This window comes from Primulina huaijiensis, chromosome 13 (genome assembly GCF_012295235.1).
Source record: "Primulina huaijiensis isolate GDHJ02 chromosome 13, ASM1229523v2, whole genome shotgun sequence".
NCBI classification, from domain to species: Eukaryota; Viridiplantae; Streptophyta; class Magnoliopsida; order Lamiales; family Gesneriaceae; genus Primulina; species Primulina huaijiensis.
The window spans coordinates 8,465,128-8,484,748 of NC_133318.1; the positions used below are offsets into that span (position 1 = coordinate 8,465,128).

The 19,621-nt window shown below is 40.2% G+C and overlaps 1 protein-coding gene across 1 annotated transcript; it reads right to left on the bottom strand.

The window, feature by feature from the left end:
- Nucleotides 1-17,199: 17,199 nt before the first annotated feature.
- On the bottom strand, nucleotides 17,200-18,300 carry LOC140991185 (uncharacterized). Its single transcript, XM_073461141.1, has 2 exons — nucleotides 17,742-18,300; nucleotides 17,200-17,630 (listed from the first exon to the last, which is right to left on the bottom strand). Exons 1-2 carry the CDS (start codon nucleotides 18,298-18,300, stop codon nucleotides 17,200-17,202), a joined length of 990 nt encoding a protein of 329 aa, XP_073317242.1.
- Nucleotides 18,301-19,621: the final 1,321 nt, after the last annotated feature.

Sequence of the window (19,621 nt, forward strand, 5' to 3'; positions counted from 1 at the left end):
ATAGGCGTCGTATGGGTTACTCATAGAACTCTCCAACCCATGCACTGGAGTCTGTGCCTTCCCAGGATCGAACCTAAGACCAAATGGATATATAGGTACTTAGCACAATCCTGGTACCAATTGTGGGCCGTATGGGCGGTCCACTGGGCCTGTAATGGGTCGTTACAATAAAAGGCGCCTTTTATTGTAATGACCATGGGCTATCCCGATCTTGGGCTCTGCTCTGAACTCTTGGGCCTTGGCCCCTCTAGACTCTGGGCTACTAGCTCAATTGGTACCAAGATTGTGCTCAATACCTATATATCCATGTGGTCTTAGGTTCGATCCTGGGGAGATACAAACTCCAGTGCATGGGCTGGAGTAGCTTATGAGTAATGATGCATAGGAAAGCCTGTGAGGGGGAGAGCCCAGAGTCAGAGGGACCAAGGTCCAAAGAGTTCAGAGCAGAGCCCAAGACCGAGATAGCCCATGGTCATTACAATAAAAGGCGCCTTTTATTGTAACGCCCCATTACAGGCCCAATAGACCGCCCATACGGCCCACTGCCCCAATCGACCCAAGGCTCTCCCGATCTTGGGCTCTGCTCTATGGGCCTTGGCCCATCTATGGAACTCTTCCCTCACGGGCTTTCCATAGGAGTCGTATGGGTTACTCATAGGACTCTCCACACCCGGTTGGTGGAGTGATACCTCCCCAAGTCTCGAACCCATGACCTCCTGGCTTAAGTACATAGTTCAAAAAGACTTGGTACCAATTGAGCTACTACATATATGACTAACATGCTTACCTTTAAACTCAAGTTTGTAGGTGCTATCATCAGCTCGCTCCAACCGCACTTGAAATCTCAGCTCAACGGTTGCCCTTTCTATGTATTCACCTATTACTACGGACGATAAATAACACATGACACCAAATAATAACAATAGGATATCATTAAGTGTCACACCCTTAATCTATACTTAGCATAATTACCATAATCAAAATAAGGTTTGAATGATATAACTATAGTATGAAACAAATCAAACAAGAGGCATCACTTTGACTGTTTATAAAAATTTTGGCATGATGTACCTATATTTTGTATACACCAAAAACTCAAGCAATACTATTTATACACACTTATAAACATATTCTCATATACAAACATACTTTGTATCATCATACATAACATGGAACTTGTTTCAAACCCTGACATAAAATTTACTACAATACATATGCAGAAGCTATACAATAAGATATCCCGGTTCTTGTCGAGGTAAGGCACGTCACAAGCATCCATTGGCGAACAGGCATCCTACGTCTCTCCACTACCTGATCCTGTAATACATGAGCTACGTGAGTTTATAAAACTCAATAAGTTGGCACTTGTACGTATCAATATGAGTAGAAGGAGTATACATATCAAGTCGTGATCAACAATGAATCTTTAAACCATGTCATATCATAACATATATTCATGTTCATTTTTGTACTTGAGCCTCATTTGTTGACCTATACTACCGTGCTTGCTTTATTATATAGCTACTACTGTGTTGGACGTCAGGGAGCAACCTTTGGCAACCCCACGCACCATGAACATATATTGGCCAATAGGTTTGGTGGACTTAAAACCACCCATGATGTCAACAAGCTCTATATCATGTAAAAATCAATCCTTTTCTTTTCATGTTCATGTTCATGTTCATAACATAGCACCCATCATCAATATTCATGAGTTTCTTACATATTTAATACATAACAATGGAATATGGTGCTATATTTTCATCAATAAGATACTAACAATGTACATATAGCAATAATCAATGGGAAGTATTTGAAATCATAATATTACTCATGTATTACTTCAAGAACATGTCAACTTACAGTCCAAGAGTACGAATACTTGTTTGAGACGATGATTCTCGTTCCTATACTGTCAAATACATCAATAAACCCATCACTATGTACATACTAGGTGAAAATCACTCCTCTACAAGTAGACCAACTAAAAGAGAAGAAAACTTACACCCTTATGAAGTTCTTGTGATGGAGAACTAAGTTTCAACTTCAAAATGATGAAAAAGAGAAAGAAGAAAGCATTTGGAAGAAGATTCTTATGTTTTCTCTCGAGCTTATGCTGAAGAAAAAGATGTGGAGTGGTTGGAATGCTTAGAAAATTCGAAACTTATCTTCTTGTATACAGGGCGGCGCTCGGGCGGTCATAAATTACCACTCGAGCGCAGAACTTTCTGTCCGAAACCAAAAATCCAGAACCATTGTCGCTCGGGCGGTCATTTGTTACCGCTCGGACCCCGCTCTGCGCACAGTCACCTCAAAGATTGCTCCAGAAACGGCTCTTCCGTTCATAATCTGAAAATGTGGTAAACATGAAAGTTGTGGCCCTATGTCTTGGCTTGAATCTCCAATTCGTTTCAGGTCATTTGGAGGTCTGAGTAAACATTTATGCTCATTCTCCTAACATGTGTTAGTGACGGAATGACGGTATACACGACACACTTCGGGGTACTTTTGGCTTATCTTCCACAATGATTTGGACAAAACCCAAAACATGAAAGTTGTTGCATTACATCTTAGCTTTTTAATGGTTATAAACTCACTCAATTTGGATCAATATTCAAATCATTATGCTAAAACTCGTAAAAACTACCACAATTTCATCTCATTTCCTATCAACTTCCTTACCCTACTTCTACCTACACATCTTACTATCACTATTTTAACCCATATTGTAACACTCGTGACTAAAATACATAATCAGTGCGGAAACTTTTAAACATAATTTGGAGAAAAGGTGTAATTTTAAAAAAATTTGGGCAGCATCTCCTCGTAATTAGGACATGCCACCTGTCTCAAGCAACAAGTAAAACACATACAAAATATTTTCAAACACATCAAATATCATTTAATGCAGGAACTACACATATTCTACTTACAAAAACAAAACAAGCTTTTCAATGTTTCCCAAAATATCCAAAAGCTTAACATATCAAACATAACATCCAATCAAAATCTCCAAAGTTTGGCATATTCCCTTCTCTTGCTTCGACAACTCAGGGATGATCTGTCTTTATACTTGTGCCTGCATCACATGAATATAACTGGAATGAGTATAAAACTCAGCAAATGGAATCAATACTAACAAGATACATATATATCATTTTATTGTAAAACATAAAATGTAGGTAGCCTCAGTTTCATTTTGTTGAAAACATCATCCTTCTCATTTCATAAACATCGAAACATCAATAATATCATCCGTCAAGAATCATAATACAACAATACATAGGGATGATATTCATTTTCATTGATTAACTGACAAATTGATAGTTCTTATAATATAGTTCATTCTTGCTAACCCTCTTCGTAAAAACGAATCTTATAGGAGGGACATGTACCTCTGCATAAAATGCATCTTATAAGAGAGTACATGTTTTCATCGTTAATTGGCCAATTACATTGCGGATTTAGAATTGCCAGAGGCAACACCGCTACTATCACCAATCCAATCATTCAATCACATAAAACTTCATTTAGGCATTTTATCGAACATCTTAGAGGCTTCATTTAAAGTTTAACTCCTTTCATTCAAAAATGCATATAATTGCACTACCATATATACATATTTACGTATATATATCGTGAATGGAATTTGAAAGGAGTTAACGTCATAAAATCATCAAAACACATACATATAGGATCATGTGATGCATTCAAGAATTGATTCCACTTACAACACTTGGAGCAATTGGTTTCCTAACCCTTGACGTTGATCCTACAACAATAAACCCGATAAATAATCAATTACACCAAAATAATAACCTTAAATGACCATTTAATCCAATACATCAATCACAACTATCATGCCCTAACTCCACCATCTTCAATAACTCAAGAACAAGAAAAAAAACCCACTTACATTTGCTCCTTTAACTAAAAAAGTAAAGTTCCAACTCCGGATTGAAGATTAATTGCTTGATTAAATAAGAGAAGAAGAAGATGATGAAGAACCCTAGCCTTCAAATCGATGGAGAAGAGAAATGAAGAGAATGAAAGTGAGGAAAATGAGAGTCTCATTCGATTTTAAGCCTTAAAACACACAAAACACGTTTTTACACTATGCTGGGCGCTCGGGCAGTCATAAATTACCGCCCTAGCGTGGACCTCTCGGCCAAAACACCAAAATTTCAGATTCAGTGGCGCTCGGGAGGTCATTTCTTACCGCTCGGGCGCCACTCTGCGCATAGCCACATCGAAGATCGCTTCCGAAACGCCTCTTCCCTTCATAATTTGGAAAAGTGGTAAACATGAAAATTGTAGCTCTGTGTCTTGGCTTGCATCTCCAATTGATTTCATGTCATTTGAAGGTCTGAATAAAAAGTTATGCTCAATCTCCCAACATGTGTCACTGGAGGAACGACGATACACACGACACACTTCGGGGCACTTTTGGCTTATCTTCCAAAATGATTTGAAAAAAACTCAAAACATGAAAGTTATAGCCTTATATCTTATCTTTCAAATGAAAGTAGCCTCAAATCATTTGGATCAAAATACAAGACATTATGCTAAAAACCACAACTACTGCCACAGTTTCATACCGTTTCAGCACTTCCATTACCTATTTGGCTCAATATCAACTTTCTATTCTACCCATCCATTCTCTGTTTCATTCTATATCATTCAATGCCATTCATATCATATCTTGAAGCCATAAACCATTGCCATTACATCACATATCCCAAACGATCATCATAATAAACCCTAAAAGAAATAATGAACATACTTAATCATAATCATTACCTTATATTATATGCATATAAATGTCTGGGCGTTACAATTCTCCCCTCCTTAAGAAATTTCGTCCCCGAAACTGCCATTACTGTACGAATAACTCAGGATATCGCTGTCTCATTTCCTCCTCTGGCTCCCACGTCGCTTCTTCAACCAACTGATTACGCCAAAGAATCTTGATAATGCCGATCTCCTTATTCCTTAGTACTTTAACCTTGCGATCTAAAATCTAAATTGGTACTTCTTGATAAGTCAAGTTCGACATCAGATCCAACGGTTCATGTCTGAGAACATGGGAAGTGTTAGAGATGTACTTCCTGAGCATTGAGACGTGAAATACATTGTGTACTCTATCCAAGTCTTGCGGTAAGGCTAGACGATATGCTCTTTCTCCAATCCTATCCAAAATTTCAAATGGACCGATAAATCTTGGGCTCAACTTTCCTTTCCTGCCAAATCTCATAATGCCTTTGAGAGGAGCAATTTTAACAAATACGTGATCTCCAACTTCAAACTCCAAAGGCCTTCTTCGGATATCGGCATAACTTTTCTGTCTAGATTGGGTTGTCTTCATTCTGTCCTGGATTAAAGCAATCACATCAGCTGTCTGTTGGACCAATTCTGGTCCTAACATCTTTCTTTCACCCACTTCATCCCAGTTCAACGGTGATCTACATTTCCTGCCGTACAATGCCTCGTATGGTGCCATGCCAATCGTCGCCTGATAACTATTGTTATACGTAAATTCCACAAGTGGCAATTGAGAATCCCAGCTACCGGGAAATTCAATCGTGTAGGCTCGTAACATTTCTTCAAGAATCTGTATCACCCTCTCTGACTGCCCGTCACTCTGAGGATGATATGCTGTGCTAAAAGCCAATATGGTGCCCAAGGCTGTGGGGACCCGGGCTCTAACTCAATTATCTTTGGGATTAAGTGGATCTTTGCTAGAAAATGTGGGTCAAAATTTTGCTTTTAACATCAAAACATTTGTATATGATTATACACAAGTGATATCTCTATTTTATTTCAACAACAGTAAGTACAAGTTTTATTCCATTACATGTTTATACAAACTAGTGTTTATAACACACTACATATCAAATGTAAAACTACTAGTTCCTCTTCTACGCCCGAAGTCACCACGCTATCCAATCTCAGTCATCCTCGTCGTGACCTTGATCCTGTCCCACCTATTGTCATGCACACATACAGACACAACAACAGCCGGAAACTCCGGTGAGAACAAATCCCAGTATAAAACATGTATACATGCATGTCATGCAAATAAACACGAGATAATAAAACATAAATCAGTATTTATGACACATTAATGAATACGGATAAAACTCTTCGACTCTTATTCTTTGACTCGACTCATATCTAAGTCTAGGGATCCCGGTGTGAATAAGACGTAACAGTCTCCCACCTACTCTCCCAATCAGGGTGGCGGTACGTCCTATTCCTAGACTTCGGTCCTATCTATATCGAATATCTACAATAGGAGTTGATCTTCTCCTACGCCCATCGATATCACCGAACATCTAGTACTTGGCAATTCTACCAAGGCTTACCTATCTCATGTACATTGCTATAATTCAATAGACAAGGCATAACCGTATCAAATTAAAAACAATCTAGTATGTGATTTTGGGAAACTCAAATCGGATCTAATTCGAGTTGTGCAATCCCGAATCAACATTGCTTTATACCTTTCTTGTCGTAGTCTCGGTTTGAACAAGTCGAAGTCTTGAAATCTCGATATCCAATCTGTCAATACCAATCTGAAAAGACATATATACAATGTACCATATCAACCTCTAACTCAAAGGAGTACTCATACGGATCAATATTCAATCTCGGTACATTTCGACGGCATAACGGCGTAATCTTGCGATACCGGTAACTCAAACATCATAAGATCAATATCACCAATTCATAACAACAATAAGATGTATATCACAACCTCAAAATTCTGCAAAACTCATGCCATATAAGCCGGAAAATGAGAACAATAACATACGGTATCCTTTCTTCAATCCGTTTCGATTATACGTTTACCGTAAACTCAAGAACACATATTATCAACCAAACTATCATTTCCCCAACATCTGAATTTCAAACCATGCTAGAAAACAATAAAACTTACATACATCCTTTGAAAGCTTATGATGAGAGGAACAAGAATCTACACTCGGATTGAAAATCGTGTGGTCGGATTTTGCACAATCAATTTTCTACCATGACATGAAACTTGATGGAATTTCTGAAGCTCTCTCGGTTCTTTCCCCTGAAGAATGAAGGAATGAAGTACAACTTGTATATATATCTTGCATGGTAAGGGCAAGTGGCTTATTCTTTGTTCAACAGGTCTCGCGCATATGCGCGACCATCACCGCCGCATATGCGTGAGACGCTCTGTCTCGGCACTTGACAATTTCAGCTGCTGGCGCATATGCGCGCCCTCTCTCGGCGAATATGCGCCAATTTCTCTGGACAAACACTTTGGCTACTGGACACCTCGCGCATATGCGCGCCTCTTGTCGCGCATATGCGCGAGACCTTCGTCTCGGCACATCTTGGAACCACACAGCTCGTGATATGAATCTAGCCAGCCACTATGCGTTCCAAGAACCAATCCCGAGAGGACGCTTGACGATGTTGAATGTTGTCCTTCATCCAACCAATGAAAGCTTGGAAACAAGGCTCGAGGGGTTCGGGTTGCATAACAATCAAGTAGAGGATGAATTGGAAGCTTGCGTCTTAGCGTGTTGATGGAAGCGCCTCGCGCCCGAGCGGTCACATTCTACCGCCCGAGCGCGAATAGTACAGAACTCTCGGCGCTCGAGCAGGCAAATCCTACCGCCCGAGCGCGAGCATTTTCGAGAAACATTTTAATTTCTTATTTTAGAGTTTTAATTATTTTTGCAACTAGATATTGTTATCTTTAAATATGCAATTTTCTATATCTAGGTTTTAGTTATCTATATTTAAGCAAGAATACCATGTAAACAATTTAACTTTTGTTCATTATTGATTTGATATCAAATTGTGAGATTTTCTCTCACCTGAAAGCGAGAGCTTTTATACACTTCGGTGTTTTCAAAATCGAACTTTCAAAGGTGGATTCTTTTGTTCGTTCGTCTATCGATTTTCACGAGGGTTGCCAAGGACGGGTTCTTTGGAGGTTCTCTTGAACGCGATTGTTTCTTTCGTTGATTAGTTGTTGCTAGACCGCGTGATCTAGAGGCGATTATCACACCTGTCGATTACTTGTTTCAAAGATCGGGACAAATCAAAGATCTCGTGTACGGGATCGTATCAGCTCGCGCATATGCGCACCCACTCCTCGCGCATATGTGCGAGACCATCTGGTCACGCACTCAACAATACTCATGCCATGTCAATTTATATCTCGAGATGATCCGTCCAAAATCACACCAATTTATCAGTTCCTCATTTCAGATTAACATGATAAAATCTCGGGCATTACAATTCTCCCCCTCTTAGACATGAGTTCGTCCTCGAACTCGCAGGCAATCAATAAACATATATAAGATAAGCAGGAATAAGAACGGTACAAGCATAACCGGACAGAAAGACTCACATCAGTGAAATAACTCTGGAAATCTCTGTCTCATATCTGACTCAGTCTCCCACGTAGCTTCTTCAATGCAATGACGACTCCATTGAACTTTCACCAGCGGAATTGTTTTCGTTCTGAGTTGTTTGTCCTTTCGATCAATAATCTAAATCGGCTGCTTAAAATAACTCAAAGTCTCATCGAGTTCGGCCTCGTCAGGCTTAAGAATATGAGAAGTATCTGGCAGATACTTCCGTAGCATCGACACATGAAAAACATCATGTATCCCAGATAAATAAGGAGGAAGAGCAAGTCGATATGCACGATCGCCAATCTTCTCAAGACTCTCGTACGGACCGATGTATCTAGGAGACAATTTACCGTGTTTACAAAATCTGACAACACCTTTGAAAGGAGAGATCTTCAGGAATACTCTGTCTCCCTGTTCAAACACTAACGGTCGACGACGTACATTCGCATACTTGGCTTGTCTATCCTGAGCTGTCTTCATTCTTTTCTGGATCAGTCTTACTTTATCAGTCATCTTTCGGATCATATCAGGCCCAAGCTCTGGTACTTCTGAGATATCATCCCAATACAGCGGAGATCTGCACTTATTTCCATATAAAGCCTCAAACGGTGCCATCTCGATGCTTGTCTGATAACTGTTGTTGTACGAGAATTCACAAAGAGGGAGTGAATCTTGCCAACTAGTGCCAAAATCTAGCACTACAGCCCTTAGCATATCCTCTAAGGTCTGGATAGTCATCTCTGACTGTCCGTCTCTCTGAGGATGGTAAGCAGTACTCAGGTGCAATGTCGTACCTAAAGCCTGTTGCAGACTGTGCCAAAAGTGTGAAGTGAATCGTGGATCACGATCTGATACGATCGACATCGGCACACCATGCAATCTGACTATCTCTCTGACATATATCTCTGCCAGCTGATCATATCGATACGTCATTCTGTATGGAATAAAACATGCTGATTTGGTCAATATGTCTATCACAACCCAAATCGCATCACAACCCCGGGATGATCGTGGTAACTTCGTAACAAAGTCCATGGAAATGTGATCCCATTTCCATTAAGTCATAGATAAACTCTGAAGTAAACCTCCGGGTTTCTTTCTCTCGGCCTTCACCTGTTGGCAATTCAAACACTTAGATACAAATTCTGCAATATCTGATTTCATCTGTTTCCACCAAAACTGTATCTTTAGATAGTTGTACATCTTTCTGCCACCAGGATGAATACTGAACCGACTATAGTGCGCTTCTTATAATATCTGGTGTTTCAAATCTGAAATATCTGGCATGACAAGACAGTTATTCACATATAAAACATGATCATGTACCTGATACTCTGTATGATGTCCGGATCTGACCATCTCAATCGACTTCTGAACCTTCTGATCATTTTTCTGTGCTTCTTTATGCGAACAATCAAATCTGGTTCCATTTGAATCGTAGCAAGTCGCAATGGTCTACTATTTGTGTCAAATGCTATTCCAGACAAACAACAATCTTCAATTAAATTCGAAACACCTATCGTCGATAATGATAGAGCACATACCTTCCGACTCAAGGCATTCGCTGCTGCATTAGACTTCCCTGGATAGTATTTAATTTCACAATCGAAATCCTTCAATAAATCGAGCCATCTACGTTGTCTCATGTTCAACTCTGAATGTGAAAATAGGTATTTCAAGCTCTTGTGATCAGAGTAGATTTCAAACTTCTCGCCATAGAGCTAGTGTCGCCATATCTTCAGTGCAAATACAATGGCTGCCAATTCAAGATCATGAATTGAGTAACGAGTTTCATGTGGTTTCAACTGTCTCGAGGCATAAGCAATCACATGTCCCCGCTGCATCAAGAAACAACCTAATCCTTTGTGAGAAGCATCACAATACACAATAAAATCACCAGTACCTGATGGAATAGTCAAGATCGGTGCACTGGTCAGTCTTTTCTTCAACTCAAGAAAACTGGACTCACAGTCTTCAGACCATACAAATGGTGCATTCTTCTGAGTCAACTGCGTAATAGGTTTAGCAATACTCGAGAAATCTTTAATAAATCGACGGTAATACCCTGCCAAGCCCATAAAACTACGAATTTCTAGCACTGATGTCGGTCTCGGCCAACTGATCACTACTTCAACCTTACTAGGATCAACTGATATACCATCTCCGGATATGACGTGACCCAGAAATGCAACCTGTCTCAACCAGAATTCACATTTCGACAGTTTTGCATATAACTTCTCAGTTCTCAAAGTTCTCAATACAGCTCTCAGATGCTCAGCATGATCAATCATATTCTTTGAATAAATCAAAATATCATCGATAAAAATAATTACGAAATCATCGAGATATTTCTGAAACACACGGTTCATTAGACCCATAAAAACAGCTTGAGCATTCGTCAAACCAAACGGCATGACAATAAACTCATAATGTCCATACCTGGTTCTGAAAGCTGTCTTCGGTATATCAGAATCTCTGACCCTCAGCTGGTGATATCCAGATCTCAGATCGATCTTGGAATATACTGAAGAACCCTGCAACTGATCAAATAAATCGTCGATACGAGGCAATGGGTATTTGTTCTTTACCGTTGCTTTGTTTAGTTGCCGGTAGTCAATACAAAGTCTCATCGAACCATCTTTCTTTCGAACAAACAGTACGGGAGCGCCCCAAGGAGACACACTCGGTCTGATGTATCCCTTGGTTAATAGATCTTCTAACTGAGTTTTTAATTCTTTCAATTCTATTGGCGCCATTCGGTACGGAGCTCTAGAAATCGGAACTGTACCTGGAATAAGCTCAATGCTAAACTCTATCTCTCGGGCTGGAGGTAACCCTGGAATCTCGTCTGGGAACACATCAGCAAATTCACATACCACTGGCAATTCTGCCATGGTAGGGCTCGATTTCAGTAAATCTACTGTATACACAAGGAATCCATCTGCTCCTTTGTGTAATAATCGAGTCATAGATAATACAGATATTAAAAGAATCCGAGATCTGGAACCTTTACCGTAGAATTTCCACTCATCTGCCATCTCTGGTCTGAATCTGACAACCTTCTGGAAACAATCTACAGTGGCTCGGTACTTGGTTAACATATTGATACCGACAATACAATCAAAATCAGATAACCCAAGCACAATGCAATCCAAATCAATCTCATTACCCTCAAATTGTAGTATATAATGTCTAACCGATGTCACGGATATCAAACCACTTCCCAAAGGAGAAGAAACAGAGACAACAGTAGATAATGACTCGACAGGCAAAGCATGTATCAATGCAAAGGCTCAAAAATGAATGTATGAGATGCACCCGTATCTATCAATACATAAGCAGGATAACAGCAAAGGAAACAGTTACCTACGATCACATCATCTGGTGCATCTTGGGCCTGCTCTTCTGTCAGTGCAAATACTCGAGCCTGCTGTCTAGAAGGTTGGCTCACTGTCTGACTCCCTCCTGGCCTCGCCTGGGATTGTGTAGGTGGCTGCTGGAAGGAATGGACAGATGATGCTTGTCTCTCCAGCTGAGGTACTGATGCAGATGATCCTGCACCCTGGGATCGCTGTGCGCCTCTCTGGGGGCAGACTTTGGCGAAATTTCCCTGCTGTCTGCAGATGTTGCATCGCCCAACCACTCCTTGACACTGATCTGTAGGATGTCTACCTCCACAAGTACTGCAATACACCCCTGTATAATCTGAACTCTGACCAGGACCCCTCTGTCGTGAACCACTAGAGCTTGATGAACTGCTACCTAACTTCTTGAACTGTTTTCCTCGAGCTTTCAGTTGATCTTTCTTGCCAATATTACTACCAACGCTCTCGAATCTGAGAGGGGATTGAAACGAGGGTTGTGGTGGTCTCGGAACCGGAGCAGCATACGATAGTCCTCGTTGCTTAATCATGCCCGCTTCCGCTCCCTTGGCTCGGTTCAAGGCATCTGCAAAGTTGTTTGGTCGCCCCGTATTCACCAATGTAAAAATGTCAGGATTTAAATCGTTGATAAACTGATCAGCCACGGCTTCATTATTCTCGGCCACGTGTGGAGCAAAACGTAGCAACGTAGAAAACTTAGCAACATACGCTTCAATGTTCAGCTGCCCTTGTCTCAAGTTTGCAAATTCCGCACCCTTGTCCTTCCGGTATGAAACTGGAAAGAAACGCTGATAAAACTCAGTCTTAAACACTTTCCAAGTAATTTCTGTACTTCTCTGTTCCAACGCTCTCTTGGTTGTAATCCACCAATTCTTTGCAACTTCTTGTAGTTGATGCCCAATCAATTTAACTCTTCGGTCATCGGTATAGTCAGGGGACTCAAATAACATCTCGATGTCATCTAACCAGCTTTCACAATCAATAGCACTCTCAGTACCTTTCAGTGTCGGCGGTTTGAAGGATCGAAACTGTTTCAGTAGTGTCTCCATCGGTGTTGCAGTAACATCCATAGGATCATTCGAAGTACTGCCCTGTTCTGGCACCGGAGGCACAGGCACTGCTGCTCTTCGAGGAGGCATATCTGATTATCAAACGGATTAGTACACAATCTATACAATTTGTCTCAGTCCTCCTCTGATCATATACCTCTGATCCAGAATCGGTTCTGATTCATTTCGTTCTTAATACATGTAGCAATCAAATCAAATAAACAAGTAGACATGTCTTACAACAAGAAACATGCTTTCATATAGGACATATGTAAATCAACATCCAATGAATAGCATGCTAACATCACAAAAGCAAGGAAGACGACTCGATCTACCCCGCTCACTCTCTTCTAATTCAGTCTACAGAACCTACTGCTCTGATACCAACTGTTGTGGGGACCCGAGATCTAACTCAAATATCTTTGGGATTAAGTGGATCTTTGCTAGAAAATGTGGGTCAAAATTTTGCTTTTAACATCAAAACATTTGTATATAATCATACACAAGTGATATCTCTATTTTATTTCAACAACAGTAAGTACAAGTTTTATTCCATTACATGTTTATACAAACTAGTGTTTATAACACACTACATATCAAATGTAAAACTACTAGTTCCTCTTCTACGCCCGAAGTTAACACGCTATCCAATCTCGGTCATCCTCGTCGTGACCCTGATCCTGTCCCACCTGTTGTCACGCACACATACAGACACAACAATAGCCGGAAACTCCGGTGAGAACAAAACCCAGTATAAAACATGTATACATGCATGTCATGCAAATAAACACAAGATAATAAAACAAAAATCAGTATTTATGACACATTAATGAATACGGATAAAACTCGTCGACTCTTATTCTTTGACTCGACTCATATCTAAGTCTAGGTATCCCGGTGTGAATAAGACGTAACAATCTCCCACCTACTCTCCCAATCAGGGTGGCGGTACGTCCTATACCTAGACTTCGGTCCTATCTATATCGAATATCTACAATAGGAGTTGATCTTCTCCTACGCCCATCAATATCACCAAACATCTAGTACTTGGCAATTCTACCAAGGCTTACCTATCCCATGTACATTGGTATAATTCAATAGACAAGGCATAACCGTATCAAATTAAAAACAATCTAGTATGTGATTTTTGGAAACTCAAATCGGATCTAATTCGAGTTGTGCAATCCCTAATCAACATTGATTTATACCTTTCTTGTCGTAGTCTCGGTTTGAACAAGTAGCAGTCTTGAAATCTCGATATCCAAACTGTCAATACTTATCTGAAAAGACATATATACAATGTACCATATCAACCTCTAACTCAAAGGAGTACTCATACGGATCAATATTCCATCTCGGTACATTTCGACGGCATAACGGCGTAATCTTGCGATATCGGTAACTCAAACATCATAAGATCAATATCACCAATTCATAACAACAATCAGATGCATATCACAACCTCAAAATTCTGCACAACTCATGCCATATAAGTTGGAAAATGAGAACAATAACATACGGTATCATTTCTTCAATCCGTTTTCGATTATACGTTTACCGTAAACTTAAGAACACATATTATCAACCAAACTATAATTTTCCCAACATCTGAATTTCAAACGATGCTAGAAAACAATAAAACTTACATCCTTTGAAAGCTTATGATGAGAGGAACAAGAATCTACACTCGGATTGAAAATCGTGTGGTCGGATTTTGCACAATCAATTTTCTACCATGACATGAAACTTGATGGAATTTCTGAAGCTCTCTCGGTTCTTTCCCCTGAAGAATGAAGGAATGAAGTACAACTTATATATATATCTTGCGTGGTAAGGGCAAGTGGCTTATTCTTTGTTCAACACGTCCCGCGCATATGCGCGACCGTCACTGTCGCATATTCTCGAGACGCTCTGTCTCGGCACTTGACAATTTCAGCTGCTGGCGCATATGCGCGCCCTCTCTCGGCGCATAAGCGCCAACTTCTCTGGACAAAAACTTTGGCTACTGCACACCTCGCGCATATGCGCGCCTCTTGTCGCGCATATGCGCGAGACCTTCGTCTCGGCACATCTTGGAACCACACAGCTCGCGCCTATGCGCGAGACCTTCTGGTCACGCACTCAACAATACTCATGCCATGTCAATTCATATCTCAAGATGATCCGTCTAAAATCACACCAATTTATCAGTTCCTCATTTCAGATTAACATGATAAAATCTCGGGCATTACAAAGGCTCTATGCAAGCTCTTCCAAAATTCAGAAGTAAACCTCAGGTCACGATCAGATACAATTGACACAAGGATACCATGAAGTCTCACAATCTCAGCTACATAGACTTCAGCGTACTGGTTCATTGTAAACGTTGTCTTGACCGGAAAAAAATGAGCCGACTTGGTTAACCTGTCAACAATCACCCAGATGGAGTTGTAACCCTTTGGTGTTCTTGGAAGTCCCGTTACAAAGTCCATGGTGATGTGCTCCCACTCCCACTGAGGTATTGGGAGCGATTGTAAAGTTCCAGCAGGTCTTTGATGTTCAATCTTTACCTGCTGACATGTTAGACATTCGGATATAAACTTTGCAATATGACTTTTCATACCCGGCCACCAATATAGACGTCGGAGATCCTGATACATCTTGGTGCTACATTGATGTATCGAGTATGGTGCGGTATGAGCCTCTGTCAAAACATAGGTCGAATAACCAAAGCTGAAAGTCTAGCGATGTTCCCTTGCTCTATTAAAGCGATCTCACTCCTCTGAAGATCCAATAACAACGGCTTCTGAATCAATGAGCTCAAAGAAGAAACTGACTTGCGTCTCAAAGCATCTGCAACGACGTTTGTTTTACCTGGGTGGTAGCTAATGGTCACATCATAATCTTTAACAATTTCTAACCACCTCCTCTGTCGCATATTGAGTTGCTTCTGTGAGAATAAATATTTCAAGCTCTTGTGATCTGTGAAAACTTCACATTTCTCGCCATACAGATAATGCCTCCATATTTTCAATGCGAAGACCACTGCAGCCAACTCAAGATCGTGGGTGGGATAATTCTTCTCATAATCTTTCAACTGCCGAGAAGCATAAGCGATTACTTTCCCACGTTGCATCAGTACAGCTCCAAGTCCCATCTTTGACACATCAGTGTATATAATAAAATCTTCAGTGCCGCACGGAAGTGCTAGAATAGGGGCTGATGTCAACTTTTCTTTCAACACTTGGAATCCGTGTTGGCATTCAATTGTCCACTCAAACTTCACCGCTTTCCTAGTCAGATTGGTAAATGGCAGGGCTATTTTTGAGAAATTGGCAATAAAACGTCGATAATAACCTGCCAAACCAAGAAAACTACGCACCTCTGAGACTGTCGTAGGAATAGGCCATTGTTTAATCGCTTCAATCTTCATGGGATCCACTGCAATTCCGTCTCTCGAAACGATATGGCCTAAAAATGATACTTGTTCTAACCAGAATTCACATTTTTAAACTTTGCGTATAACTGGTTTTCCCTCAATAACTGCAATACAGTTCTGAGATGCTCTGCATGAAATTCCCGAGTCTTGGAATAAATCAGGATATCGTTAATGAAAACGATAACGAAGCTATCCAGATATGGCTTGAAGACTCGGTTCATAAGATCCATGAAGACTGACGGAGCGTTAGTAAACCCGAATGACATGACTAAGAACTCATAATGGCCATATCTGGTTCTGAATGCAGTTTTAGGGACGTCAGCTTCCCTAACTTTCAGCTGACAATAACCAGAACGTAGGTCGATCTTTGAAAACACTGTCGCTCCCTGTAGCTGATCAAAAAGATCGTCAATCCTCGGCAATGCATATTTATTCTTGATCGTGACTTTGTTGATCTCTCTGTAATCAATGCACAACCGCAAAGATCCATCTTTCTTTTTGACAAATAAAACCGGAGCTCCCCATGGAGAAGAACTCGGACGAATAAAGCCTTTGTCTAATAGATCCTGCAACTGATTCTTCAGCTCCTTCATTTCAGTCGGGGCCATTCGGTAAGGAGCTTTTGAAATCGGAGCAGTACCTAGAACCACGTCAATCCCAAACTCAACTTCACGGTCAGGGTGTAATCCAGGCACATCATCTGCAAATACGTCAGGAAAATCCCGAACTACCTCAATCTCATTCAACTTCATTGTCATCTCAGTACTCACATCTAACACAGCAGCTAAAAATCTCTGACACCCCTTTGATAACATTTTCTGAGCTTTCAAACAAGAAATACAAGGACTGCCTAGCGAAATACCTGAACTCTAGAAAATCCCGCTAACATCATCTTCTGCAGAAAATCGCACCGTCTTAGCCACGCAGTCAATAACGGCATGATATTACGATAGCCAGTCAATTCCCAAAATAACATCAAACGCCACCATGGGAATAATAATAAGATCAGCAAAATAGATTTTCTCATTTACTTGTACTGTACAACCTTTAAGAATACTAGAAGGCCAAATTTCGTCTCCCAATGGCAACAAAATACTATAGTGGAGGGGTTCCAATGGCAACAAAGAGCGTAAGAAAATTTCAGACATAAAGGAATGCGTAGCACCAGTGTCAATCAATGTAATAGATGCCTTGCCTGAAATTAAGATAGTACTTGATATAACAGAAGAATCAGGATTTGCGCCTTCTTTGGTCATTGCGAAGATTCTGCCTTGAACCCTATCTTTCCCTTTCTCACCCTTTACTCGACAATTTTTGATAACATGTCCAACACCTCCACAACGAAAGCGTCGATTACTTCCAACCAAACACTCTCCTGTATGCATTTTGCCACATTTTGGACACACAGGTCGATCATACGCAGGCGGTGGCATAGGAGCTTTGGGTCGATGCTCCTATTTCTCTTTGCCTCTAAACTTGCCCTTACCATTCCATCCAGATCCTTGGCCCTTAGTAGAAAAATCTTGGCGCTTCAACTGTCTTTCTCTTTCAATTTCTTCCTCGTCCTGCTCGGCCATCCTTGCTTTTTCAACAATCTCTTTATATGAAGCAGCTTTAGACATTCGAACGTCTCTTTTAATGTCAGCCCGGACACCTCTCAGAAAATGCTCGCCCTTTTCAATGTCATTACTGGCCAGATATGGGGCAAACTGACACCCCTCTTCGAATTTGAGAATATACTCTTGCATTGTCATATTTTCTTGCCTCAGTTCTAGAAATTCCTTCACTTTCTGACTTCGAACATCTCGATGAAAATATTTATCATAGAATAATTCTTTAAACTCCTGCCACTTGAGTGCTGAGACATTAACTGATACCTTGGTGGCGTCCCACCAAATCCTCGCTGTCTTGGTCAGTAGAAAAATGGCACAGCTAACTCGATCTTTATCATCAAACTGAAGATAATAAAAAATAGCCTCCACAGCTTTGACCCATTCCAATGCGACCATGGGATCAGTGCTACCATCAAATTCTGGTGGCTTCATCTTACGAAATTTTCGTATGCGCCTTCACTACTGGGCTCGGGCGTCGCTTGCTCTCTTTCTATCCCTCGCCCTGCATTCTGCATCCGTAAGATGTAATGCCCGAATTTAAAAAAAATAAAATTAAAAAAAAATAAATTTTACTGTTCACAGGTACTGTTCATGGGTACTGTTTAAGCGCTGCGGCGCTAGAAAGTAGCGCCTAGGCGCTAGAGCTGCGGCAATTTTGGCGTCGCGGCGCCAGAAAGTGGCGCTGAGGCGCTAAAAACACGAAAAATCAATATCTAAGTCAACTTTCACCTCCTCCAATCATTTTTCTTCTCCCTCACACAAACCCACATACATTTCCTCTCCATTTTCAAACTTCTTTATAATTTTATGGGAGATATGCTCAAGAAAATTATGAAATGAAGTTAGATTTGTGATCCTCTCATAACGGGCTTCACGAGGATGTAAGTATTTCCCATTTTTGTTCAAGTTTGGAAATGGGTTGAAGTTTAGAATTTATATTTGAGTTGATATTTGAGATATTTAAGATGTTGTATTTGAGTAGGTTTGAATTTAAAAGGGATATGAGAATGGTTTCTTGTTTATGTGCGAAGAACAATTTCCACACCTTTTGTATTTTGTGTTTATGGGACATTTGTGTTTGGATTTTGGAGTTATGGTCTTCATCAAACTTGTAGATAATCAAGTTAGCTTCGAAGTGGTTCAAGAATAACTCAATTCCATGAAGAATTGAAAGAGATATGCTATATTTACTAAACCTGGTCTAGAATCTCGAGTTTGTGTCCATGGCTTATGTTTATTCGAATTCTGGTATTAATCGGTTGGGATTCCGAATTTGGTGTTCAAATGAAAGTTATAGAACATTGTCTTGTCTTCGAAATGATATAAAATGGCCTTGATTCCATTGAGTATTGAGGGAGTTATGCTCCAAATACTGAAATGTGGCAGATTTGTACTGATGCAGAATTCATGGGAATTATGTTGTATGTTTCAGATTATGAACGACTGAGTAAATAACTTTATTTGACAAACGTTTATGAAGAAGAATTGTTGGGATTTGAGTTTTCTTGCATAACAAATTGGCGGATCTTGATTTGAAGCCGTATTGAATTAATTATGAATTTTGTACAGAAACTGCTCTGTTTTGATAAATGATTCGAGTTCTTGAGTTATAGTAGACTTCAGAGATTCAAGACTTCTCACCTACACATTTCGATCTTCGTTTGGTAATATTTGAAAGGTATGTTACGGTCGGTAACATACGAGGTAAAAGTATCATTTATATTTTAAATTGAAAATTCTATGGCTCGATGAA

Bases quoted from the DNA above. Each gene is read 5' to 3' on its own strand.
- LOC140991185 (XM_073461141.1), bottom strand. From the start codon at position 18,300: ATGAAGCCACCAGAATTTGATGGTAGCACTGATCCCATGGTCGCATTG. The intron at 17,631-17,741 runs GTAAGGGCAAGT...AAATGCATACAG, and splicing joins CCAAGGATCTGGATGGAATG to GAGAGTGTTTGGTTGGAAGT.